Source organism: Panthera leo, chromosome B1, assembly GCF_018350215.1.
Source record: "Panthera leo isolate Ple1 chromosome B1, P.leo_Ple1_pat1.1, whole genome shotgun sequence".
Classification (NCBI taxonomy): domain Eukaryota; kingdom Metazoa; phylum Chordata; class Mammalia; order Carnivora; family Felidae; genus Panthera; species Panthera leo.
Window position 1 is genome coordinate 203,135,787 of NC_056682.1, and position 27,893 is coordinate 203,163,679.

Consider the following 27,893-nt stretch of genomic DNA (forward strand, 5'->3'; position numbering starts at 1 on the left):
TTTATATCCAGGCTAGTTTTACTTTTCACATTCAACTGCAAGAAGGTTTTGGGATTTGGAAGAAGAAAGAGAAGGTATTTAGAATCAAGTTCTGTAACAGACCTTGAGAAATACCAGGATAGTCAAGATTCTTCTGTCCTTGTGGATAGAAATTCAGATTTCAATGATTACTGCAGTCTAGCAAGGCATTTCTTAGACAGTGGCAAGCATAACTTTAGTCCTAATTTTATTTTAATATTTAAAATAAACCTTTTCCATCGGGCTCTGTGCTAACAGCTTAGAGCCTGGACCCTGCTTCAGATTCTGTCTCCCTCTCTCTCTCTGCTCCTCCCCCACTCATGCTCTCTCTCTCAAAAATAAACAAACATTTAAAAAATGTTTTAAATAATAAATAAAATAAAAATAAAAGTAAAAATAAAAAATAAAATAAAATAAAATAAAATAAAATAAAATAAAATAAAATACATTTTGTTAAATGTGACCCTATCGGGATACCTGGGCGGCTCAGTCATTTGAGCATCTGACTCCTGATTTCAGCTCAGGTCACAATTCCAGAGTCATGAGATCAAGCCCCTTGCTGGGCTCTGCACTGAGTGTGTAACCTGCTTAGGATTCTCTCTCTCTGTTCCTCCCTCAGCCCCTCTGCCCCACTCATGCACTCTCTCTCTCTAAAAATAAAATAAAGTAAAATTTAATTTAATTTAATTAAAAAAAATAAACTATGACCCCATCATCCTCTGATTCTCCAGGGCAGTGTGGAATAAACCCACAAGTACATTTCCCATGAAAGTCATGTTTTTAAAAATTCTTTCTATGTCTAGATGTATGCCATGGGTTCTGCAGAATCAGAAAAACAGGAGATGTTTCCAAGAGAAGCCAGTCGAGTTAGCAGAGAACTTAGCAGGCAGGGTTTGCGCAGCAAGCCAATTTGCTGCTTTAAGGAAAATAATTGACCGGATTTGTGACCAATCAAAAATCAGAACTTTGGAAAAAAATCAAGCTTTCAAGCAAAAATCAGAACTTTGGAAAATTGCCACTGGCCTTGAAGCTTCTCCATTCTGATAAGGATCAGTGGTGACAGTAACAAAGGTCACTTTTTATACTGAATATCATCAGGAAGATGTGCACTAAATTATTCAGTGAACCAGTATTTTCCAAATAACCAATGCATGATGCTAGAAACCCATGCATGGGCACATCCACTCAAAGTGTGGGCTACAATAATGGTTCTGATGTTAACAATACAGTCAGCTCAAGGGTTTCAGAGTCTACACTGCAACTAACCATTAACAGGCTCTGGGGGCATCTGCGTGGCTCAGTCAGTTAAACGTCTGACTTCGGCTCTGGTCACAATCTTGCGGTTTGTGAGTTTGAGCCCGAGGTGGGTTCACTGCTGGCAGCGTGGAGCCTGCTTCAGATCCTCTGTCCCCCTCTCTATCCCGCTCTCGCTTGTGCACGTGCTCTCGCTCTCTCTCTCTCCCAAAGATAAACATTTAAGAAGCACTAAGGTACTGTTGTACTCTCCAAGAAAAATGGCTGAAAAGGCTACTAAAATACTCCTCCGTTTTCCAAATACACATCTGTGTCAGGCAGGATTTTCATCAATAACGTCAGCCAAAGTAACCTATGACAACAGCATGAGCGGAAAAGCAACTAGAAGAATCCATGTGTCCTCTGTTTGAGCCAGAAACTATGGAGATTTGCAAAAATGTAAATGACGCCCCTCTTCTTACTAAATATGCTTCAGAAAATAGTTCTTTTTGGGGCGCCTGGGTGGCTGAGTCAGTTAAGTGTCCGACTTCGGCTCAGGTAGTGATCTCGCGGTTCGTGAGTTCCAGCCCCACGTCAGGCTCTGTGTTGACAGCCTGGAGCCTGAAGCCTGCTTCGGATTCTTTGTCTCCCTTTCTCTCTGCCCCTCTTCCATTCATGCTCTGTCTCTCTCAAAAATAAACATTAAAAAGAAAGAAAGAAAGAAAGAAAGAAAGAAAGAAAGAAAGAAAGAAAGAAAGAAAATAGTTTTTATTTTAAAATATGTGCTATTTATGTTATGTAATGGGGCTCATCTCAAAAGTGATTTAATAGTTTTAAATTTGTTTTAATTTCAATACAGCAAATATTAACAGATAAAATATACAAAGACAGAAAAGCCCTTTGGAGTCCTCAGTTTTTAAGTTTAAAGGGCCCCAAGTCCAAAAATGTTGAGAACTGCTGCCTTCAGGCACTAACTTTAACTCAATCTTAACTCAGCTGTGTCAATTTCTTGTCCTGCAAAGATCACCAGCTGGGCCTGGAAGGATAGCGTTACAACTGTGTGACCTTGTTGGATCCTGATTTGAGCGCTCCAACCGTAAAAGAGGTTCTGGAGGTAATTGAGAATTTGTATATAGACTGGGTGTGAGTCAGTGATAAGAAGTCACAGTCAGCTTTTGTGACACGACAAGGTTACTGTGGTTACCCGGGATGACGCCAAGCCCACTACGTGCACGTTGCTTGATTTACTGACATGACAGCCTCCATCACCGTCAGGTGACCTGTGGGCTTGGGAGTTGCGATACCCCACCGACAGCACTTGTTGAGACCACAAGCCGAGGAGGCAGTTGGTTCACAGTTACACACTTTTGGGGAGGCTGTACTTCACCTCTGCCCACCCCAAGATCACAACGGGCATACGCCCTTGCCGTCCCTCCAGTCTGAGGGCCTCTCCTTCGCTCTCACAGGGAGGTGGTGGCCATTTGCAGGCCCAGCACTGCGCGCCGATGCCACCCGGGGTTGGACCTAGGCTGTACATCCTGTCTTCCAGGATTATAAATCTTTGGAGTGAATAGTGGCTTTGGGGCACACAAGTTACTCAGAATTCCAGCGGCCGGTGTGTTTTTCACCCCTAAGGCTTCTTGCCTCTCATGCCTCCTCAGCAATGTGTTGTAAAAGCTCGTATCTTGTTTTAGTTTCTGTCATCCAGTAATTCAGTTGTTTCCCTTGAAGGAAGGAAGCGTTCAAGGTATCTCGTCTGCTGTACCACCGGAAACCAAAGAGAGTATCTCCATGTGCAACCAAAGTGACATAAATCACCGACCAAACTACATTTTGTTCTTCGCGCTTACGAATTTTTTTCCAAACCACAAGAAAATATTTCTACGTAAATTTCTAGGAATTTGCTCCAAGAAGCAGGGTCCAAATCAATCTGTTTGGTTCCAGAGCCATATTCCGCTCTAACTGCCTGAGGAGGGCCTGGACTTAAAGCATCAGCTGGGGCACTGCGATAGCACTCTTCACTGCTATGCATGAAGTTCAGACAGCCAGGAGACACTCTTAACTTCGGCTGTCCCCTCTCACAGCAGACTCAGGAAGGTCTCAAGGTTGTGGTCACAGAGGAGACGGCACTAGATGTGAACTTCTGACTTACTTTCAGTAAGTCGAGGCAGAAGAGGAAGAGTTGCACGAGACGCGCCAGGAAGGAGTGAGGTGTCAGAGGCGAGCCTGGCCCCGCTCGGGGCGCTGGCATCCAGTTGCAGAATCGCATCTTGAAGCAGAGACTCTGCCCCTCCCACTCAGCAGTCCTTTTCTCACAACACAAGCTCTCCTCGAAGATGCAGGGAGTCACTTACAGGAATGGCAAGGTCTACCACAGGAATGCTTGAGGAAGTCCGTGAACCCCCTGAAATTACTTGCCAAATTGCGTGCCTGTAAATTTCTCTAGCAGGAAGCTCTATCAACTTTAGAGTCACATAAAGACCATTACATTTAAAACTTTAGGGATTACTGATTACTATATTTGTTTCAAAATGTAGTTTTACCCCTGAGAAAGTACTCAAAACTAGCCCAATGAAGTATCATTTAAATTTTCTTCTAATGTTTATTATTTTGAGAGAGAGAGAGCGTGAGTAGGGGAGGGACAGAGAGAGAGGGAGACACAGAATCCGAGACAGGCTCCAGGCTCTGAGCTGTCAGCACAGAGCCCGACGCGGAGCTGGAACTCACGAACCCAGGCGCCCCTGAAGTATCATTTAATAATAAAATTTAGGTGATGAGCAACAGCTCCACAGACTATCAGCAAATTGCTATTTCTGTAACAGTCCAGAAAGCATGAATGGCTGGTCTCTTGGGTACCATGGTCTCCTTCCAACTGGCAGCTGCACTGACTGCCAGGGCTGACCCAAGGCACTCATCTCCAGCTTAGCTGGTTTCCAGTAACTGTACTTCCACTATGTGCCTCTTTCTACCCACCTGTGCTAACTTACCTTTGTGAAGTGGTCAGAAAGGACACTCCTTTGTTAGCACTACCAGACAGGTATGTGGGGTGGGGGGGGTGGGGGGGGGGAGGTGTTCTCACTTGTTTCTGTGAACCCATCCTTAACCCAGGGTTGGACTGTGCAATCAATGACCGAAAGCCACAGGGCTGTCAGGAAGTGCCCTCTACAGGACTCATGCTCTGCGTGCGCACGCTGACAGCAGAGTTAACAACTCAAGACAGAAGCCATCTCTCTTTCTTTTCCCTGTTAATGCACACACACTGGTCCTAACCTCATATGGTCCCCATCGCTCCCTCCCTAGGCCTCAAGGCCTCCAAAGAGCATTCCTATGATGTGTCGCCCGGATATCAATTCACACAACACTTTTATCCCACGGCAAAGTCCAGAGAGAAGAGAAAAGGGAGAGGAATCAGGTTCTCTCCTACATGCCTGAACACCGCCAAGCAGGAGCCCGTGACGGCACGCGCGATCGACACACAAGCCTCACAGCTTCGCACGACCACAGTCCTTCTCCACAGCTCTCCCCAGCAGAACCAGAGAAAGGCAGCTTTCCCTCTTACCAGCGTGCCAAGGAAGGTGCTGATTGTGCGTGCCGCCTGGCAGAGGGCACCGTACTCTTCGAGAAGGAGGGAGATGAACTGGTGTGCCTGTGGAGGGCCCTGCAGGGCAGATGGGGCTTTCACTTTGGATGCAGCCGACAGCTGCCGGAGGAGCCGGACCTTCATCTCCAGCACGTACTCTCTGGCCTGTTGTTCCAACCGCTGGTACAGCTGGTAAGGGTCCCTCTCACAGAGCCTGCGCAGAGAAGAGAGAGTCACCACTCACCCGTATCCCATCCACACAAGGCCCTCCTTGGAACTGTTCTACGAGCAACGTCCCGGAGCCTTTGCACAGGCACCCGCCCGACGACAGCAACAGCAGCCATCTTCTCAACCACCTGTGAGAGGGGCCATCACCCCACTCAACAGAGAGGAACCGAGGCACAGAAAGCATCGAGAACTCCAAAGTCACCAGCTAATGGACCCAAAAAACCCCAGTATTTACTCAGAGCTTACCCTGCACTAGCACTGGCTCGCACATGTACTGACTCAGCTGATCACTGAGTTCATCCCTCAGCCAAACACAGAAGTCCACATGGGCTGGGTAAAAGGCTGGAACTCACAGAACCAGCAGGTGGCAGTGCTTACACACAGGCACCGCAGCAGCTGTCTTGGGAGGGATGTGCTTTCTCAACCGCAAGACTATCTAAAAACACAGGAGGCTGAAGACAATTAATTTTCAATGCCCGTATGTTAGGTGAAAAGCGACGATCCCAGCAGAAGTGATACCTGGCTTGGAGGACTAATGCAGACTATTCTGTCCTTTCTATGAATTCAGTATACAATCCAAATGGGCTTATTATTTTTATAATCAGAGGACACTGTCGAAACAATACATCCCTTTTTAAGTTACCCCACCAAAAAACCCAAAGAAGCGTATAAAATAAAGTCTCTAAAATGAGGAGCAGGGAAAAAATTAGTAAAGGCCTTTCCATTGGGCCACAATAGCAGTTAACATTTTTAAGAACTTCTTTCCTAACTTGTAGATAATCTACTTGTAAAGTGGCTGTTCCTCTTAAGTATGAGCTTCTGAGGAGCCTGCACACAGAAACCCAGGATCACTGGGGTGACGACGGTATCTGTCTGTGACCCGCCACCAGGAGGAAGCACTCTGAGGCCAGTGCTTCATTAGACACGAGTTGTAAAACATATTAGGCCACAGTTCCTGGACTTTAAATAATGGATCCTTTCACCTTCTGGGCACCACGTTTGGTCAAAAGGGAAGAATGTAGTAAGTTGCCATCTATTTCAGTTTTAAATTAGCGCACCACCTGAGTTGCAAAGACAAGAACCAGGTGAAACCCAGCAATGAAACATGGGAAGCCTTATACACAATGTGGCTAGAGAAACAATAAAAACTGATGGGACTCCCACTGAGGCCAGTATGTTTCAGATAGACAGTTTCTTAATTTCCAGTACAACTGTCCTGTGAAACGGAATGCATTTCGTGTGTTAAATGGACACTACCGAAGACTCAAATGACAGAGGAACAATCAAACTTACAGGGAGACTGGATGCCTCTTAGCATGGAGAACTGTACATCTGTTTTACTTTAGGTCTCTGTCCCTCTCTGTATTCTATAAATTTAATGAAATGGCCATGGGGTACTTCTGCAAGTAGATTTTTTAAAAACCGTATGACCAAGAGGCAGGAATACGCTGAAGATGCGGGCGGCTCATCCATACATACAGTCAACAAGCACTGGCGTGCCTGTGTGAAGGTTATTCTAACCGTCAAACCGCAGCAGTGAGGAAGCCAAGTAAAGAAACTCTCCGCCCACGTGGCGCTTATGGCACGTGCATATATATGATGGAATTCTAGGTAATGGCAGTAACGTAGTAAGAAAGAAGGCAAGGGGAGGAATAGTGATGGCAGGGAGGCGCCTCAGATCTCAGGGTGGCCTCTTTGAGGTTACTCCGAAAAGTAATGTGAACAACTGAGGGGAGGAAAAACAACCCCGAGGAAGCAAGAACAATGCAGACAGAAGAGCAAATGCAAAGGTCCTGGAGCAGGAGCGAGTGTGGCCAGCAGAGGAATGACGGGAGCCAGCACAGCTGGAATGCAGTGATTAACAGTATGAGAGTGGCGCAGAGCAGGACCATGCAGGACGCTGGGGGCCACGGAAAGGAGGAAAGGATCATCGTCACCAGCTGTACAGGCATCACACACATCCCTCTCCTGATGTGTGTCGGCACATGAACAACAAAAACAGCAGCGTTCCTGGATGCAAGGACTAGGGGAAATACGGTTATCCGACATACTCACTTCTAGACGGGGGCGTGAGATTTGCACATAACAGGATTATTTCACTCTTAGAGCAACACTGTTTCCCAAACCTTCACAATTCACAGTATTACCTTTCTAATTTCCATGGTAACATCTCTCACCACACTGTACCTGCTGGGTATTCTCCTTCAACTGCCTCGTTTGACTTTAGCCACTTCCTAAGCATTCAGTGTATGAAGTCATGGGCCTGAGGTGCAGGTTACGTGCCTTCCTCATACTCACTTGGCAACCTAACTTCTAAAACAGGCACATACCACCCAGAACCGCCTCCTGGAACACAGGCCAAGCGCTAAACACACTGGCCGGATTCACCCACTAGTCAGTAGAACCCATGGCCAATCACTATTCCAGTCTCCACAGATAAACCATACTCTACAGCAAACAAGGGTTTCTAAGACCCCCAAAGGTGTTGCATGCAAGATGTGAGAAAAAGAAAACAAAAGGAGAATCGATCCATGAAATCCAGCTCAAATTTATTCCTCTAATTCGGAACATGTCAAAAAAAGAGGAGAAAGATGCTACAAGCTGTAAGGAAGAATAAAAAGTATGGCCACCTCGAGTTCTGTAGTGTCAGCGGGCACAAAGTGCTGCTGAACAACAGACGCCATGTGGTGAGCCACTCTTGCCTGAGAATCACCCACACGTCCAGGCCTGGCTACAGCAGGCCCCCTACTCGCTTACATGCGTTCTCAAGCTGCCTGGCCTCACGGAAGCTGCTTCTCATCTTGACGGTGGGGTAACTGCCTGTCCTGTCCTCCTTGGGTTAACTACATGCAAGGGTGCCTCCTGAGGAAGTGCTTAGATCACCCCCGGCACAGAAAGTACTCAAAAAGCAGTGTTACGGTCTGTCTCAGCGCTAAGAAATGAAAGAAACATGTCAACTCATTTTTTTTTTTTTTTATTATACAGACAAGAGGTATTTCATCAGAATTAGAATTGGAAACTTTACCCAGCAGGTGTGCTTTTTGGCAGTCTGTCTGCTGAAGACTGGCCCCCCTGGGGCCAAGCACGCACAGCGGAGCTCACTAGGTCCTGAAAGGAGACGACCCCCCCCCCCCCCCCAAGCAGAGAGGAGGCTTCCCCCGCAACAGGTGAGGGAGGGACATGACACAGGGGGCAACGTGTACCTATCCACGAGCTCCTTCACCCCCTCCTTGTCCGGCACGAGACTCTGGTCTTGGTCGTCGGCCAGCGGAGTCCCTGCCTGGCGGTAAATGCAGCGGACCATGTAGCGCACTTCTGACCAGTAGTTCTGCAGCTGCTGGGGCTCCCGGTCTGTGTCTGCCGAAATCTCTCTGTTAGAGGGACAAGAGCAAGGAGGTCAGGGTTAGCGCAGGGTCGGTGTCGCCCTTCACCTTCCAGACAGCCCAAGGGGAGGGGGGGGGCCACCCCGACTGCCGTGGCCCCAGGTGCCCACAGCTGCCGGTCCCCGGACCCTGGACCGCTGTCCCGGGGCCCCTCCTCGCACGACGCAAGCTAACGCACCTGGCATCCCACACAGGGAACGCAGAGGCTCCCCAGGCAGCTCTTGCTCTCACTCCCCAGGAAGCCCCCGCTACCCACCCACCCCCGCCCCGTCCCGCCCTCCGCGCGGGGCGGGCCGCTGTGGCTGCGGTCCCGAGCCCCCTAAGTCCCCGCTTCTCTTCCCCTCCGCCCGCAGCAGCCGCAGTGCCGGCCTGCCCAGCATCCTGGGGCAGGGGGGCGGCTCTCGCGCTCTTCACCTCGCCCCCCCCTCCCACCCCCCTCCGCAGGGGGGCGGCTTTCGCGCTCCTCGCCTCGCCCCCCCTCCCACCCCCGCGCCCCCTCCCACCCCGGGGGGGGGGCACCCGTACCTGCGCTCGCTGCAGGCCTCGCAAGCACACGCGGCGTCCGAGGGGGCGGCGCCCAGCCCGGCCGAGGGCAGCGTCTGTGCGCCGAGGGCCAGCCTCCCGCCGCCCGCCTCCGGCTGCGAGCCGCTGAGAGGGGAGTGAAGAAGGAAGTCTTGGCCCTGCTTGAAAAAGACAACAGAACAGACTACGTTCAAACGTTCACGGCACAAATTTGCGATCAACGCGTCAGAAAAAGGCCTTGTAGAAACAGATTTAAACCTAGACGCTGACGAGATCCCCAACGGCCTCGCCCGGGCAACTTTTCCTGACCCCCAAGACCTTTGCAAGCGACTGTTTCGCCTTCAGACAGCGCCACCTGATCCCGGGAAGGCCGTCCGAAAACGTCGCTCATTCTCCAGAGAAGCGCCGGGCCGGCCCCCACCCGTGGGACGGCGCTCAGGGCGCAGCCGGGGGCCCCAGCTGGGAGCCCGCCGGAAGTCGCCGGAAGTGGCTGCGCCGCGTGTTCTGAGGGACGGGGGGCTGGACACGCGAACGTTCTGGGCAGAGGCGGCGGGACGAAGCGGGCTCCGACCTCCGTGACTGGACGCCCAACAGCCACTCCAGGGGGCAGAAATGCGACCTTTACCCCCTCCCCGGGCCCTCTCCGGTCTTGGGACGCGACCCCAACACCCACCCAGCTGGCACCCTGTCCCTCGATGACGGGACCTGAGAAGGACTCTGGTACGATGTGGGAAGTGGGCTCCTGTCGGAGAGCGGATGACCCCTGCCCCCCCGCCCCCCCACCCCCGCCCCAGGAAGAAAGGGCACCAACAGGGCAGCCGGCCCCGCGGCCATCGCCCGCACGGCTGAGGAGAAGGGCAGAGCCGCGGGAGGGGCGCCGAAGGGAGGGCGCACGCGCGAACACCGGGCCGCAAGCCCTCCCTCGCGGGCTGTGGCGTCTGCGGGCAGACCCGTGGGGAGCGCAGAACGCCGGGCCTCTCGTGCGGCCCCTGGAGTCCGGGCACCGGCGGGGCGCAGCGGGAGCCAGGGGCGGGCCAGCACTGAGGGCGGGGGCAAGCGGGACTGCGGGGTGTCTCGCAGAGTCCGCGGCACGCGGTCCCGTGCCAAGTCCCAACCGTGGCCTAGGGGGGCGGCTGTCACCAAGGAGGACCACGGACAGCCCGGCAAAGGGCAGGGGACCCGAAAATGAGGCCATTCTAATACCACCGCGACGGGAAAGGCCTGAAAAGGCTCCACAGGTCCGCAGGCGGTGCTGGCGGAAGCAGGCTGCCCCCCAAGGACAGCAGGTCCGTGCCCCTCGCGGAGGAGGTCTCCTCGCTCCTCCACCCCCATCGAACCCAACAGCAAGGCTGCCCGCCGTGCGACTCCAAGCCTCGGCGGATGCACGACCCGGGCCCAACCAGGCCACGCCCCGTCACCTGTGCCCGCCGACCGACCGTGGCGGCTCCGCCCGTGCCCGCGGCTCCTCTGCAAGTAGCAGCCAGGGTGGTGGCTGCAGCAAGAGAGACCCTGTCACCTCCCTGCACAGAACTTCCATAGCAGCTACGAACAGACTCTAACTATCTCAACACAGTCCTCGAGCCTTCCCAGGGCACACTGTTGCCCTCCTGCCACCGTACTTGTTCTCGGCCTGGAGCGCTAAGCCCCTAGCCCTGTGAATGGCCTGGCAGACGGACAGAGTTCTAGCAGGCACACCTCAGCAGAGAAACGGGGGAGCCAGGGGTCAACCTTTGGGCTCTGGGCCCCAAATGCACCCTTGCCTCCGGGGTCTGTGTGGGAGCAGCCCCGGCAAACACGCCTCCCCGGCTGCTGGCGCCGAGCGGAGCCTTGCCGGCAGGGGGCGCCGGAGGGACACTGCGGAGGCAGGGGCTCTTCCCGCCGGCCCGTCCCGTCGGAGAAGCGAGGTGGACTGAGCCCACCTGACGCGCCCTGCAGCTCCTCAGCAGCTGCTCCGCTACCCGGAGAGCCTCTTCCCAGGGGGTCCTGCCTGGCGTCGTCTCCCTAAGCTGCGTGGTAGTGGCTGCCCCCTAGATGTGCCACTGCTGGATTCTTCTGCGTTCCCTTCCCAGATGTGGCTAGTTGATCTGTTACACTTGGCTCTCCACGCAAAAGTGCCCCTGTTCAAACCACTGGTGTGGGTGCCCATCTCCTGACCTTGATCACCCCTGTTAATCTCTTATATCACAAACTGCTCTTTGAAATCCTGGTGTCTCCCTTGTTTTCCTGTTGTCACTGTGTTGTTTTTCACCTGTCTTCATCACTGGAAGCTCAGTTCCACAAGAGTGGGACCCTTTCCGTCCTGCTCACTGCTGTGCACTAGCACCTGACACACAGGACAGACTCCGAACAGCAGCCAAGAACCTGAAAAGTAACATTTCCTGGTGACAAGGGATGAAATGAGGCCTTTTAAGATAGCACATGCCCATACAGTAAATCCTTAAATGTGCCACCTTGTAGTGCTCATCTTACACAGATTTAACTTCTGTCCAAATCCAACACAGTTTAAGAGAATACAACAAAATCCAGCACTCAACAAGGTAAAATGCACAATGCCCAGCATCCAGTAACAAAACCAAGAAGAAAGAAAATATGACTCACAACCATGAGGGAAACCAATCAAGAGAAACAGAACCCAAAATAACAAAAATGATGCAACCAAGAGATAAGAATCTCAAACTGGTGATTATAAACTCTGTAAGTTTCAGAAAGTAGAGGAAAACAGAAAACACAAGAGCAGCAAGTGAAAATGTAAAACATAAGCAAATGGAACTTCTAGAAATGAAAACATAAGCTGTCTTACAACAGAGTATCAATAAATCTGAAGTAATAATCCAAAATGAGGTACAGCAACAAGACTGAAAAAAAACAAACGAAGCATTTCTAAAACAAAAGTCAAGATGTCTAACATGCAGGTAATGGCATCCCAGAATAAAAGGCTGTATAAAGAAATAGCTGAAAATTTCCCACATTTGAGGAGACCATAAACTGGCATATCTTAAAAGCTCATCTAATCCCAAGCACAATTAACAGAAAGCAAACCACACCAAGGCACATCAGAGTGAAAACTGCCAAAAAGCAACAATGGGGTGCAAATCGGAGAAGCAGGCAGAGGAAAACATCCCTTCTGCACACAGGAGCAAAGACAAGAATGGCAACATGCTTCCGACAGAAATAGGGAAGCCAGCAAAGAAATGACCAACAACCTAGAATTCTTAGCAAAAACAACTTTTTAAAATGAAGGCAAAGGAAAAGTTTTCAAACAAACAGCAGTTCCCCGGCACTACAGGAAATGTTAAAGGCAGAAGAGCGCAGGTGAATGGTGTGAAGAACACCAAGCTTATAAAGGGGAGTAGAGGGAAAGGACAAGGACTTTTCTCGTTTATTAAGTCTTTTAAAAAGATAATTAACTATTTAAAGCTAAAGTAATAAAAATGTACGGTAAACGCTATATTTGTATGAGAAAAGCAGATGACTATACAGACACTGGTAGAGCTCAGAGTACAACTTTTTAAGGCTCTTAACACTACATGTTAAGCATATAATATTCTTTGAAAGTAGAGGTTGAAAAGTTGAAGATACATATTGTGAATTCTGGAACCACTAAAAGTAATGAAACATAGCAAAACCAAAAGGCAACCAACGCAACAGGAGAAGATATTTGCAAACGACGTATCAGATAACAGGGTTAGTGTCCAAAATCTATAAAGAACTTATCAAACTCAACACCCAAAACCAAATAATCCAGTGAAGAAATGGGCAGACGACATGAATAGACACTTCTCCAAAGAAGACATCCAGATAGCCAACCGACACATGAAAAAATGCTCAACATCACTCATCATCAGGGAACTACAAATCAAAACCACAATGAGATACCCCATCACACCAGTCAGAATGGCTAACATTAACAACTCAGGCAACAACAGATGTTGGCGAGGATGCAGAGAAAGAAGATCTCTTTTGCACTGTTGGCGGGAATGCAAGCTGGTGCAGCCACTCTGGAAAACAGTATGGAGGTTCCTCAAAAAACTAAAACTAGAACTACCCTACGACCCAGCAATTGCTCTACTAGGCATTTATCCAAAGGATACAGGTGTGCTGTTTCAAAGGGGCACATGCACCCCCATGTTTATAGCAGCACCATCAACAATAGCCAAAGTATGGAAAGAGCCCAAATGTCCATCGATGGATGAATGGATAAAGAAGATGTGGTATGTATGTGCGTGTGTGTGCGTGCGCGCGCACACACACATACACACACACACACACACACACACACACACTGGAGTATTACTCAGCAATCAAAAAGAATGAAATCTTGCCATTTGCAACTACGTGGATGGAACTGGAGGGTATTATGCTAAGCGAAATTAGTGAGAGAAAAAAAATATATGACTTCCCTCATATGAGGGAGGACTTTAAGATACAAAACAGATGAACATAAAAGAAGGGAAGCAAAAATAATATAAAAACAGGGAGGGGGACAAACCATAAGAGACTCTTGAATATGGAGAACAAACAGAGGGTTACTGGAGGGGTTCTGGGAAGGGGGATGGGCTATATGGGGTAAGGGACATTAAGCAATCTACTCCTGAAATCAATGTTGCACTATATGCTAACTAACTTGAATGTGAATTAAAAAAATAAACTAAATTAAAAATTTTTTAAGAAGAAAAAAAATGAAACAAAGTAATAGGTAATAAGCCAAGAGGAGGTAAAATAGAACCATAAAAAGTATTCAACTAATCGAAAAGAAAAGAAGGAACAGGAAGGAAAGAGTAGCAAACAACAGACGGGAAAAAATAGAAAAAAAAAAAAAAAGATGGTAGAGTTATATCCAAACATATCAATAATGACATGAAATAGAAATAGTTAAATTTTCCAACTGTTAGAAGATAGATTGGATTAAAAAACAAGATCCACTGCGCTTTCTACAGCAGATTATAAAGACAAATTGGTTAAAAATTAAGGTTGGGAAACATACTGAATGCAAATACTAACCAAAAAAGGCTGGGTGGCTCCATGAGCCACCATACTAAAGCTGGCATTAGTATGAGGAATGTTAGCAGCAATGAATGAAGGGTATGATGATGATGAAGACAAAATTAATAATAATAACAACATGACTGATTTAACAAGAAGCAGTAACAGTGGTAAATAAGCATGCCAATAACAGAGCTCAAAATACATGGAGCAGGAATTAAAAGGAGAAATGCGTAGGGACACCTGGGTGGCTCCGTTGGTTAAGTTCCAGACTTCAGCTCAGGTCATGATTTCACAGCTCGTGGGTTCGAGCCCCATGTCGGGCTCTGTGCTGACAGCTCAGACAGAGCCTGGCACCTGCTTCAGATTCTGTGTCTGCCTCTCTCTCTGCCCCTCCCCAGCTCATGCTCTGTCTCTCTCTGCCTCAAAAATAAATAAAAACATTTTTAAAAATTAAAAAAAAAAAAAAAAAAAGAACAAAGCCAGAGAACCTCTACATAATTTCATGACTTACTCTAAAAAGCTTAAGGAACCAAGACTTTTAAGGTACTAACAAAAGGATGAGTAATATATGTAAAGTGGAAGACAGAGTCCAGAAGTAGACCCATACATTCAGTACCAAATGATTTTTTACAATGATGCCAAGCTAATTTAACAAGGAAAAATAGTATTTTCAGCAAATAGTTCTGAAACAAATGGATATCGACATAAAAAAAGGATGAACCTCAACCTTACTTTACAAAAGATACAAAATTTCACTCAAAATAGATCACAGATCAGGGCGCCTGGGTGGCTCAGTCGGTTAAGCGTCCAACTTTCGCTCAGGTCATAATCTCACGATGTGTGGGTTTGAGCCCCACGTCGGGCTCTGTGCTGACAGCTCAAAGCGTGGAGCCTGTTTCAGATTCTGTGTCTCCCTCTCTCTCTGCCCCTCCCCCCACTCATGCACATGCTAGCTCGTGTTCTCTCGCTCTCTGTCAAAAATAAATAAACATTGGGGCGCCTGGGTGGCTCATGGCTCAGTCGGTTAAGCGGCCGACTTTGGCTCAGGCCATGATCTCGCGGTCCGTGAGTTTGAGCCCCACGTCAGGCTCTGTGCTGACAGCTCAGAGCCTGGAGCCTGTTTCAGATTCTGTGTCTCCCTCTCTCTGACCTTCCCCTGTTCATGCTCTGTCTCTCCTTGTCTCAAAAATAAATTAATGTTAAAAAAAAAAAAATTTTTTTTTTAAATAAATAAACATTAAAAAAAATAAGCATTGTAAAAAATTTACAGAAGATACAAAATTTCACTCAAAATGGATCACAGATCGGCGCGCCGGGGTGGCTCAGTAGGTCAAGCGTCTGACTTCGGCTCAGGTCATGATCTCACAGTTCTTGGGTTCAAGCCCCACATCGGACTCTGGGCTGACAGCCTGAAGCCTGCTTCAGATTCTGTGTCTCCCTCTCTCTCTGCCTCTCCCCTGCTCATGCTCTCTCTCTCTCAAAAATAAGTAAACATTTAAAATAAAAAAAAGGAGGGGAGGGTGGGTGATGGGTATTGAGGAGGGCACCTTTTGGGATGAGCACTAGGTGTTGTATGGAAACCAATATGACAACAAACTTCATATACTGAAAAAAAATAAAATAAAAAAATTAAATTAAATTTAAAAAAGGATCACAGATCAAATATATGGGCTCAAAACAGAAGTCATTTAGAAAAAACCACAGGGCAAAAAAATCTTTATAACCCTGGGTAGCAAAGATTACTTACATAGAACACAAAAAACCCAAATCACTTAAAAATTGATACACTGGGGGCTCCTGGCTCGGTCAGTTAAGCATCCAACTCTTGATTTCAGCTCAGGTCATGATCTCAAGGTCGTGGGATCAAGCCCCATGTTGGGCTCCATGCTGAGTGTATAGCCTACTTGGGATTCTCTCTCTGCCCCTCCCTCGCTTGGATGTGCGCACGCCCATGTGTGTTCTCTCTCTCTCTCCCTCTCTCTCTCTCTCAAATTATTTTTAAAACATTGATAAACTGGACTTGATAGAAATTTAAAATTTTGCTTTTCAAAGAATAGTGTTATACAATGAGAAGGCAAGCCACACACTGGGAGGAAATATTTGAAAAATGTACCTGACGAAAGGCTTGTATTCAGAATATACTATAGAGATCTGTGACAATTCAATAATAATAAGAAATAACCTAATTAAAAACAGGCAAAAGATTTGAAGAGCCACATCACCAAAGGGATACAGATGGAAAATAAGTACAAGAAAAGATGTTCATCAGGTCATTAAGAAAATACCAGTTAAAACCCTGAGATGCACTATAAAGCCACTAGAATGGCCACAATTAAGGACTGTGAATGTATCCAGCCTTGGTGAGGACACAGATTAACAGGAACTCTCATACGTGGCTGGAAAACAGTACAAGCACTTTGAAAAATTCCAAGACAGATCCTTAAAATGTTAACTACACCTAGCAATTTCACTCCTAGGTATTTAACAAGGAGAAATGAACTATGTCCACACAAAGACTTGTACTCAAATGTTACCAGTGGCTGTACCGTTAATAGCAAACCCAAAAAACATAAATGTCCTTTTACTGGTGAATGGATAAGGAATACTACTCAGAAATAAAAAAGAATTAACTATGGATACATAAAACAACGGAGAGGAGTTTCAAAATCATTACATTAAGCAAGAAAAGCCAACGACCACCACCTGGACGATGTATCTGTGAGGCTCAGTTCTGTCGGCCCAATCTGACAGCTCTGAGTGGTAGTGACAACCTGTATCAGCAACCACTCTCATGATGTTCACCATGAAGGAACTTGATATGTCTGTATTAGGAACCAAGACCCAACAGGGCAAACATTCAAGATACAAACAAATATTAGCAAACTCTTGAATGGCCGGTTTAAATTGAGACTATATGCCTTGGTAAGACCCGCAGGCACATAACTGCTGGAGAATCAGGCTCCTTAGTATAAAATGCAAGACTTATGTTTTAATGACATATTTGAGAACACGGACACAATTGCTAATGTCCAGAATCAAAAGGAAGGCTTTAAAATAAGCAACCTTCGGGATACCTGGGTGACTCAGTCAGTTGAGTATCCAGCTCTTGATTTCGGTTCACATCATAATCTCACAGTTCACAGGTTCAAGGCATGTATCAGGCTCCCGTGCTGACAGTGTAGAGTCTGCTTGGGATATTCTCTTCCTCCCTCCCTCCCTCCCTCCCTCTCTCTCCCCCTCCCCTGCTCGCTCATGCACTCTCTCCCAATAAACAAAAATAAAATAAAATAAACTTGTAAACAAAAAAACCTGCCAAGTCTTCCTTGTGGCAGGATGCCTGAGTGTGACACAGACCTCTTCAAAGAAAACAATTTTGGGGGCACCTGGGTGGCTCAGTCCACTGAGTGTCCAACTTCAGCTAAAATCATGATCTCATGGTTTGTGGGTTTGAGCACCGCATCAGGCTCTGTGCTGACAGTTCAGAGCCCGGAACCTGCTTCAGATTCTCTGTCTCCCTTGCTCTCTGCCCCTACCCCACTCATGCACGCGCGCACGCTCTCTCTCTCTCTCAAAAATAAACAGTAAAAAAATTTTAATAAAAAATTTTTAAAAATAAAGAGACAGATGAATGATTAACTGAAACCAAATTGCTAAATTCAACACAGGCCTGGTTCTGACTACTAAGGAGCAGACTGTTTTGAGTTACGCCTATATCCTCGCAGGTCTCTTTCTACAAAACACCTTGACCACCCCACCTCTCTGCCTGTCTGAATTTCTCCTGCACAGAGCAGGCCATACATTCGTGGGTCTCTGCTTGGCCTCAGCGAAGAATGTTAAACATTAAGATAACCTCTGTTCCTTCCTCAGTAGCCTTGACAAGCAGTGCACCCAGGCCCACCAGGCCACAGAAGTCAGGAACAAGGCCCTCCCATACACAGCAGGCCCTCCAAAGATCTGAACATGTCCTCCCCCATTATCAGAATACGAACAAAATATTGTGAACTCTACTGTGCAGGAAGAGTATTTGTAAATGTTCTGAGGTCCTAAAACATTACCTTTGGATATAAATTAAAGGTAAGCTTGTTCCTTTCATTCAAAAACTATCCCTAGGGTCTATTATTCTGTGCTGAGCTTGTGCAGACACCCTGACTTTGGGGGGGGGGGGGCGCGGGCAGGGAGACAGGAGCCAGGACAAAGTGGCTGGGGTGGATGCATGCACGTGTCCAGTGGAAGGAACAGTGCATCTCGGGCGGGGGGGCTGTTGAGCCAAGTGGACACCCCGGAGGCCCAGCTTCTGCTGAGCCTATGCAGCCACCCTGACCCTTCCCAAGCAGCCCTGCCACCCTGTTCTCCTTGTCCAACACAGGGGGTGCTGCTGAGGGGGGCAATGTCTGCGCCTTCAACAGGGACTCAGGCCACAACCTGGACACCCTGACAGCTCACTGTTCTCATTTCTCAAGAAGACCATGTAAAAACCTTACCCACTCCCCAGTTTCTTCCCATCCTATGAAATCCAGTCTCCCTCTCAAAAAAAATGTTATAAAAAAGATTTCCGACAGTAATTTTCTCAACTTCCACGTTCCCCACCCCACCTTACTTGCACCCCTATGCAGCCTTGCCTGAGAATCCCATCTCAACAGAAAGATGAGTCTTCTAGAAAGAGATCCCAGGTCTCCCATCCTAGTGGGACCTCAGGGGTACCACCATTTCTCTGCCTTACTCTTTCCCACCCCCAAACAATTTCAAAGTCTGCCTACCCAATGCTAAGTGTGGGCAAGAATATGGTAACTGGAACTCAAACACTACTGGCAGGGATAGAAACTGGAATGATCACTTGGGAAACTGCTATTATCTTATAAATGTAATAAACATTTGAACTACCTACAACCCAGCAATGCTACTGCATAAACAAACACCATGATAAGTAATTTTACGTGTCAACTCGACTGGGCTAAGAGGTAACAGACAGCTAGTAAAACATTATTTTCGGGTGTGTTTGTGAGGGTGTCTCTGGAAGAGATGAGCATTTGAATTGGTAGGCTGAATAAAAACGATCCCCTCACCAGTGAGGGTGGGTATCATCTGTTCTACTGAGGGTCACAGGACAAAAGGGGAAGGGCCAACTGACTCCCCGCTTCAGCTGAGACACCCCCGCCTCCTGCCCTCGGATGTCAGCAGTCCTGGTTCTCTGGCTTTCCAACTCAGACCAAGACTCACACCACTGTCACCTGGTTCTCAGGCCTTTGGACTCAGACTGAATGACACCAGCAGCTTTCCTGGGTCTCCAGCCTGCAGGTAACAGATTGTGGGACTTATGGGCCCCCATAACCACATGAGCCAATCCCTATAATAAATCTCCTTCTCTCTCCTTCCTTCCTTCCTTCCTTCCTTCCCCTCTCTTCCTCCTTCCTTTTCTCTTTCCCTCTCTCTCTCTCTCTCCCCCTCTCTCAATCCCTCTCTTTCCTGTTGGTTCTCTTCTCTGGAGAATCCTAACCAACACACACTCTTAACAAAACCCTTACAAATGAGTAACTGGAGACAGGTATACAAATGCCCTGGCAGCATTTTTAACAATCACTGATAATTGTGTAAAAAAAAAAAAAAAAAAAAAAAAAAAAAAGCAAAACTGTGTATCTTTCAACAAATTATTGATGAATAAATTATATACAGTAACATATTGAATTGTATGTGAATCACAGATGAATTACATTTGTGAATAAGTGCAGCTACCCAGACAGCATGAGGAATCTTACAAACAAAGACACAGAGGCAACATAAACATACACCATTTTCATAAAGATCAGAAATAAGCAAAATTAAATTATTAGAGATACACGTATAGGCAATATAATTGTTAAAGGAATTTTTAAATAAGGGAATGATAAATATAAAATTCAAGGATGGTGGCTACCTCAGAAGGGGAGGAGGGAAGATGGGGAAGGCAAAACCCAGAAAGGTGCTTGAGTATCTGGAACGGCCTGGTTTAATGCTGACTGGTGCTCATTTTACTACCCTTCATAACATGCTTATTATACACATATTCATACATAGCTGTCTCAACTATTATAACAAAAAATGAAATTTAATGGGGGGGGAGGGGAATGCCTCTCCCTGACTACCAGCTCTTTCCTTCCAGATTTAAATGCTCTCAGCCCCTCCTCCAGCTCCCCTTTCTCTCTGGATCTGCTCTCCCTGCCTTCACAGTCAAGCATCTTCAAAATCAGCACCTTAAGTTGACTTTCTCAGCTTCCTCACCAATACTTTTATTCTTCACACAGCTCAGTCTGGCTTCTATTCCCACACTTCCACTGACATGAATCTAGCAAAGGTCAGATACAATCTCTTTGTTGTCACATTCAACACTTGAGATCTTTTCTTGGTTAACTTTTTAAAATGTCTGTTAGGAGGGCAGTTGCAGACAGTCCTCCATGGGTCTCTCCTGGTCTTGATGGATCTACCAGGGCTGTAAACCTCTGCCTATTCTCTCCTGTCCCTCCCCGCTGGGCCATTTCTCAGCATTTATGAAGCAGATAACCTTGAGACAAAGTGCAGGAGTGCTTACTGCCCACTATAAAAATGACAGATCCGGGGGCGCCTGGGTGGCTCAGTCGGTTAAGCATCCGACTTCAGCTCAGGTCATGATCTCACAGTGTGTGAGTTCGAGCCCCGCACTGGGCTCTGTGCTGACAGCTCAGAGCCTGGAGCCTGCTTGAGATTCTGTGTCTCCCTCTCTCTCTGCCCCTTCTCTGCTCATGCTCTTTCTCTGTCTCAAAAATAAATAAAAACATTTAAAAAAATTAAAAAAAAAAAAATGACAGATCCCCAAACTCAGTGCTCCTTCACCCTGACCAACATAAACTCACTGTACCCACAACATGTACGTAGGCCTCTCCACTTCACAGACATGGGATTTGGGGAAGGGAAGAGAACAAGGCGGGTGGACATGGTCATGCTCGTGATGGCTGCTGCACTGTGAGCAATAAAGTCTGCAGTCTCTGACCCAGGAGTCTCGTGTCCCCTCTAACAGCCATGAAAGACTAAAAAAGTAGCTTATCACCTTCAAGTAGGGCAAAAAATCAAATCTCAGGCCCAACCACCACTGACCACACACATCATCCTTCAAATGACTACCTTCACTGGGCGCCTGGGTGGCTCAGCTGATGAAGCATCAACTTTTTATTTTAGCTCGGGTCATGATCTCGTGGTTCCTGAAGCTCCACTTCCTGAGATCGAGCCCTGTGCTGACAGTATAGAGCCTGCTTGGGATTCTCTCTCTCCCTCTCTGCCTCTCCCCTGCTCATGCACACTGTGCTCTGTCTCTCAAAATAAATAAATGAATAAACATTAAAACGACTGTCTTCACTCACTTCTGCTTATCACACTTGCTTGTTTTTCTTTTTCTCTGATGTCTACTTTACATCTCTGTCTCAAATATCAGGTGTTCCCTAGAAGTGCCTCCTTAATATTCCACTTCTCACTCAGCCCACGATCCTGGGTGTTGTGCCAGTAACCAAGGTTGAGAAGGTGAGTAAAAGGCATCTGTGTGGAGTCTTTTAATGAGTGTTGCAGGACTACCCGGCAATACAGAAAACATCTGAGACAAACAGACTGTAATTTGAAATTGCAACTCTCGGGAACAACAACAACAACAACAAAAGATTGGGATTCCAGTTGAAAAAAGTAAGATCAAAGACCTGAGTCATAAAATAGGGGTCTTGCAATGTCCATTCAATTAGCAACTTAAAAAGTCAATTACATCTCTACTGACAAAGTTAGATGAGGAAGAATGTAGGCCTCATTTAAAACAGAACAAGCAGGGGCGCCTTGGTGGCTCAATCAGTTAAGCATCTGCCTTCGACTCAGGTCATGATCTCACGGTTCGTGGGTTCCAGCCCTGCATAGGGCTCTCTGCTCTCTCAACTCACTTCAGATCCTCTGTCCCCCTCTCTCTCTGCCCCTCTCCCACTTGCGTGCACATGCTCTCTCTCAAAAATAAATAAATAAAAACTTAAAAACAATAGAATAGAATAAGCAAAAGTCAAATACCTAGGGGTAAACCTTTTTTTTAAAGGAACAATGGTATAACACAGAAAAATATAAAACACTTATAAATAGGAAAAATAAATAAATAGGAAAAATAATCAATGGGATTATTAGATTATTGAGAATATTAGAAAGAAGTTAATTTTCCTACTACTGACTTATAAACACAGTGCAATCCCAGTCAAATCCTAAGAGGGTTTTTTTTGTGTGTGGAAGTTGACAAGATAATTTTCAATTATACAGAAGTGCAAGTAACAAAGAATAAGACATTTTTGAAGAATACAAGGTAAGAGGACTTTCTGAAAATGAGATTTATTACAAAACTACAGTAATTAAGACAGCATGCTATTGGCACAAGGACAAACAAAGCAATGGAACAACACAGAGCCCAGAAATACATCCACACATACATGGACGCTTCAGTTACGACAAAGTGGGGGCAGGGAGCAGGAGGGGGCAACAGTTGTTTCAATAAATGCTGCCAGTAAACTGAATTTCCACACAGAAGTAAACCTAACTCGACCTTTACGTCACACCGTTGGAAAATTTAATTTCAATCCCAGGAGGGTTGCAGGTCTGAACGTGAAAGGCGAAACAATAACAACACAGGACTGTGCTGTTCACTGCACCAGCCCCTAGTCATACGTGCCCACTGAGCCCATGACATGTGAGCATCCTAAGTGATGCGGGCTGTACACGTAAGATACACAAAGGATTATGAGTATTCAGGAGGCAACAAATTGAAAATATCTCCTTTATATTTTTTTTTTTCAACGTTTTTTTTTTTATTTATTTTTGGGACAGAGAGAGACAGAGCATGAACGGGGGAGGGGCAGAGAGAGAGGGAGACACAGAATCGGAAACAGGCTCCAGGCTCCGAGCCATCAGCCCAGAGCCTGACGCGGGGCTCGAACTCACGGACCGCGAGATCGTGACCTGGCTGAAGTCGGACGCTTAACCGACTGCGCCACCCAGGCGCCCCTCCTTTATATTTTTTATATTGAGTAAAGGATGAAATGAAAGTTTGGATCCACTGAGAAAAAAAATGTGACATGTGGCTACTAAAATATTAAAATTACTCACATGGTGGCTTGCACGGTCATTCACACATTTCTTTGGACAGTACTAATAGAAAATACATACTAAAAATATGTTTATGATCTCGTGATAGGAAAAACCATTAATAAACAGGACTAAACAAAGCAGTAACTACTAAGGAAAAATTTGAGAAATCTGACTAGATTAAAAATGCTCATCAAAAGACACTATAGGGGCACCTGGGTGGCTCAGTCAGTTAAGCATCCAACTTCAGCCCAGGTCATGATCTCACCGTTCATGAGTTCAAGCCCCGCATCAGGCTCTGTGCTGATAGCTCAGAGCCTGGAGCCTGCTTCGGATTCTCTGTTTCCCTCTTTCTCGGCCCCTCCCTAGCTCAAGCTCACTCTCTCTCTCTCTCTCTCTCTCTGTCAAAAATAAATTAACTTTAAAAAAAAATTTAAAAAGACACTATCGAGGCACCTGGGTGGCTCAGTCAGTTAAGCCTCTGACTTCGGCTCAGGTCATGATCTCACAGTTCATGGGCTCGAGCCCCACATCAGGCTCTGTGCTGACAGCTCAGAGCCTGGAGCCTGCTTCGGATTCTGTGTCTCTCTCTACCTCTCTGCCTCTACCCTGCTCGTGCTCTGTCTCTGTCAAGAATAAATAAATATTTAAAAAAAATTTTTTTTTAAAGACACTATAAACAGTGAAAAGGGAAGCAAAAGAGGCACCTGGTACCTGTGATGCATAAAGCCAACAAAGGGCTCGTAATCAACACGCATAAAGAAGTCCCATGTATCTATAAGAAAAAGACAAATACGGTCATTTCCCCTTATCAGCAAGGAATACGTTACATGATCTCCGGTGGATGCCTAAATTCCTGAATATTCTATACCCTATCTATGCGGTGTTTTTTCCTACACTTTCACACCTATGATAAAGTTTAATTTATGAATGAAGCACAGCCAAGAGATTAACAACAAAAACTGATAATAAACTAGAGCAACTGTAACAACACACTGTAATAAAAGTTGGGTGAATGTGCTGTTTCTCTCTCAAAATGTCTTACTGTCCTGCCCTTACCCTTCTTCTCGCAATGATGTGAGATGATGAAGTGCCCACGTGTGGACATGAAGTAAGGTGAGTGACGTGGGCGCTGTGACCTAGCATCAGGCTACCGCTGACCTCCTGACCACACGTCGGGAGGAGGATCACCTGCGTCTAGACTGGCCAATTGTGGGAACTGAGACCATGGAAAGGGTAACCACAGATAGGGGGACCCCTGTACTCCGGTGGAACAGTGGTTCTTTGAACGTGGTCCATGGACCCCTGGCAGTCCTGAGCACCTTTTCAGCAAGTCCACTAGTGAAAGCTATTTTCACATAAACATCTGGGTGTCATTTGCCTTTTCCCTGTGTCGACATTTGCACTGGTGGGCATAACTGTCAGTACCTTGGCAAGAATGAAAGTCGCACAACAAAGTGTACTAGGAGTCACTGTCCTTCACTTCCACGCACTTAGTTTTAAAAAGGCCAGTTCCACTGGGGTGCCCGGTGACACAGTTAAGCGTCTGACTCTTGACCTCGGCTCAGGTCATGATCTCACAGTTTGTGAGTTCAAGCCCTGCATTGGGCTCTGTGCTAATAGTGTGGAGTCTGCTTGGGATTCTGTCTCTCCTCTCTGCCCCTCCCCGACTTGTGTGCGTGTATGCACACTCGCTCTCTCTCTCTCAAAATAAATGAACATAATAAAAATAAATAAACTGGGGCACCTGAGTGCCTCAGTTGGTTCAGTGTCTGACTTCGGCTCAGATCATGATCTCACGGTTCAAGGGTTCAAGCCCCCCACATTGGGCTCTGTGCTGACAGCTCAGAGCCTGGAGCCTGCTTTGGATTCTGTGTCTCCCTCTCTCTCTGCCCCTCCCCTGTTCATGCTTTCTCTCTCTCTCTCTCAAAATAAATAAACATTAAAAAAAAGTTCTTTTAATAGGGGCGCCTGGGTGGCTCAGTCAGTTAAGCATCCAACTTGGGCTCAGGTCATGATCTCACGGTTCGTGGGTTCAAGCCCCACATCGGGCTCTGTGCTGACGGCTCGGAGCCTGGAGCCTGCTTTGGATTCTGTGTCTCCCTCTCTGCCCCTCCCCTGCTCACACACACACTCAATCTCTCTCTCTCTCTCCCTCTCTCTCTCGTAAACATTACAAAAAAATTTTTAACAATAAAAAATAAAATAACTTAATTTTTTAAAAAGGCCAGTTCCACTAAAGAATGCTCTTGATGCATTAAAATCATTAATCGTATTCAATCTCAACCCTCAAGCACATGTCTTTGCAATATCCTATGTGATGAAACACGCAGTAGGCATAAAGCATTCTAGCAATGTTCCCAAGAAAAGAACTGTGCGCTATGAGCTGAATGAGCCACTTCCTCCATGAAGCATCAAGAATGCCTGACACACCAAACTACGGCTATTCAGACTCAGGCAGTGGTGGTCTTCTCAAAAATGAATGAAATGCGTCTGTCACTTCAAGGAAAACAGCTGATGCTATTTGTGGCCGATCAAAATCTGAACTTTCACGCAAAAATCAGAAGTCTGGAAAATCTGTATCCATCATTGCGGGCCCCAAAGCTCCTCCACTTTAAAGACTTTTCTGTTGAGAGTAGTGGTAATAGCAACAAATTGAATTAGTTTCAGATTTTACGTTGCAACTAACCATTAAGAAACTATTACTTGTCATGGTTTGGAGCAATATCAAAAAAGAATATCCACAATCACCTAAAAAAGCTATGGAACTACTTTCTTCATATACTTCAATCAAAATAACCTATAACAACAGATCGAACACAGAAACAGGTATGAGAATCTAGCTACCTTACGTTACCCAAACAAAACAATGCTACTCTACTCATGAAATTATTTTTGTTTTGGAAAATAGTTTTCATTTAAAAATATGCTATTAATCGGGGCACCTGGGTGGCTCAATCGGCTGAGCGTCCGACTTCGGCTCAGGTCATGATCTCACGGCTCGGCTCGTGAGCTCAAGCCCTGTGTCCGGCTCTGTGCTGACAGCTCAGACCCTGGAGCCTGCTTCAGATTCTGTGTCTCCCTCTCTCTCTCCGCCCCTCCCCCACTCGTGCAAGGTCTCTGTCTCTCAAAAATAAATAAACATTAAAAAAAAGTTTTTAAATATATTAAAAAAATACGCTATTAATCTTAACTTGAGTTAATTTTATAAACTCTCCTGGACTCTGTAATTTCTTTCGCACACGTACATTCAACATAATGTGTGAAAGTGTGCTCCAAGAGCATCAGTCATAGCAGGAAAATTTGGAAATAACTAACATATAGTATATTCAAAAACGGGAATAGTAGATAGTAATGAAAATGAAGAAACTATGTTTACGAATCTCAAACATAATGGTGAACAAAGTAAACCAGGCACAAAATAATGTGTGCAGTAAGGCATTTGTATACAGTTCAAAACACCAGGAAAGCTGACAGCAGTGTGCAGGTGCAGAGGCACACGGGCACCAGGACTAACAAACACAGAAGAGCAGGAGGGGAGGGTGCAAACCCCACGGACATGGGGAGGACCGCGTGCGGCACAAGAGGTGAGCTAAGGGTGATGCTTGAGTCGTGACCTGCGTGGTGGTAGAAACAAACCCAAACAGGTCAGCAACCACAGAAGTGAGAGAGTCATCTCAGCACTGAGACCAAATTAAATCTACCTTTATGCTGACTACACAAGACCACCTCACACACACCACCACCAGGAGCACAGGAAAGGAGAGGAAGAGGAGGAGGGAGCTCACACAGCTCTGCGAACAGCAAACGAAACAGGCCTTCGGGAGAAGCCACACAGCTTCTGTGCAATAAGGGAACAACACACCAAGATTTAGTCATTTTAACATGTATTCACCTGTGCAGCTTTAAAATGCAGAGCAAAAATGAAACTACTTAGGAAAAGAGGACAAATACACATGCACGGTAGGAGTTTAACCAGCCTTACTCAGAATCCCACAGATTAATAAGCACACAATATCAGGAAAAGCAAAAGCACAGAAGGAATGAAGAGCACAATTAACAAGGGGTTGATCTAAGGGGTGAACACAGAGCCCTCCAAACCATGAGAACACAGTTCCAAGGACACACGGGACATTCAGGAAAACTTAACAATGCATTAGTGTAACTGACTGGAAAGGAATCATGACAATGGAGACAGGATATCCAATGACATTACATTAAAAGTCAATGATTAAAAATCATCCAAAAGACTATGTTCAGGTATTTACAAATACTTCTGAACAATTCACGGTTTAAAAGAGAAATAATGAAAACTGTGTAATACTTAAAATTGAGCCAATACAACTAACATTTCAGAATCCGGTACAGTAATGAGAGGTTTCCAGCACTTATCAGAGCAGAATAAGAAAAAACGACGGGTGAGCTCAGGAAGGCCAAAGAGCAACCACAGAGAAAGAAGAAAAAACCAGATTTGTGGTCACAAGCAGCAGGAGCTAAGTGACGGCCCAGCGGCTCCTCCCCTGGAAGCCAGAAAGTGGGACAGGGCTGTCTCCCGGCCTGCCCCCAAGCAGGCTGGCCAAGCAGGCTCAGGTTCCCACAAGGCCCCCCAGGTGAGATCAGCGAGGATGGCAGCTCCCCGAAGCAGCTGGCACCCAAGCTCCAGACACCTGTCAACAGCCCTCAGAAGAGGCTTAGAAACAGACAGCACCCCGCCTCGCCATGGCCTCCGTACTCCTCTACCATGGACAAGAAAGTGAGAGAAGCCCGTGTCTCCACTTCCTGACACATGTCTACAGTGCAGGACGCCATGGTGTCTGCCATCACCACCTTCTGATACA

General features: G+C 46.6%; 1 protein-coding gene across 9 annotated transcripts in view; it reads right to left on the minus strand.

Moving 5' to 3' along the window:
• FAM193A (family with sequence similarity 193 member A) overlaps positions 1–27,893 on the minus strand; it is a 162,543-nt gene that overhangs the window by 58,210 nt on the left and 76,440 nt on the right. For 7 of the 9 annotated variants that reach the window (XM_042937066.1, XM_042937065.1, XM_042937067.1 and 4 more), the window contains 3 exons: positions 8,968–9,125; positions 8,263–8,430; positions 4,811–5,045 (listed from right to left, as the gene is read on the minus strand). In XM_042937066.1, coding sequence (XP_042793000.1) covers positions 4,811–5,045; positions 8,263–8,430; positions 8,968–9,125 — 561 coding nt within the window. Of the gene's footprint in view, positions 1–4,810; positions 5,046–8,262; positions 8,431–8,967; positions 9,126–9,637; positions 9,658–27,893 lie in introns of those variants that run through there. The other 2 variants (XM_042937069.1, XM_042937060.1) reach the window with 2 other exon arrangements.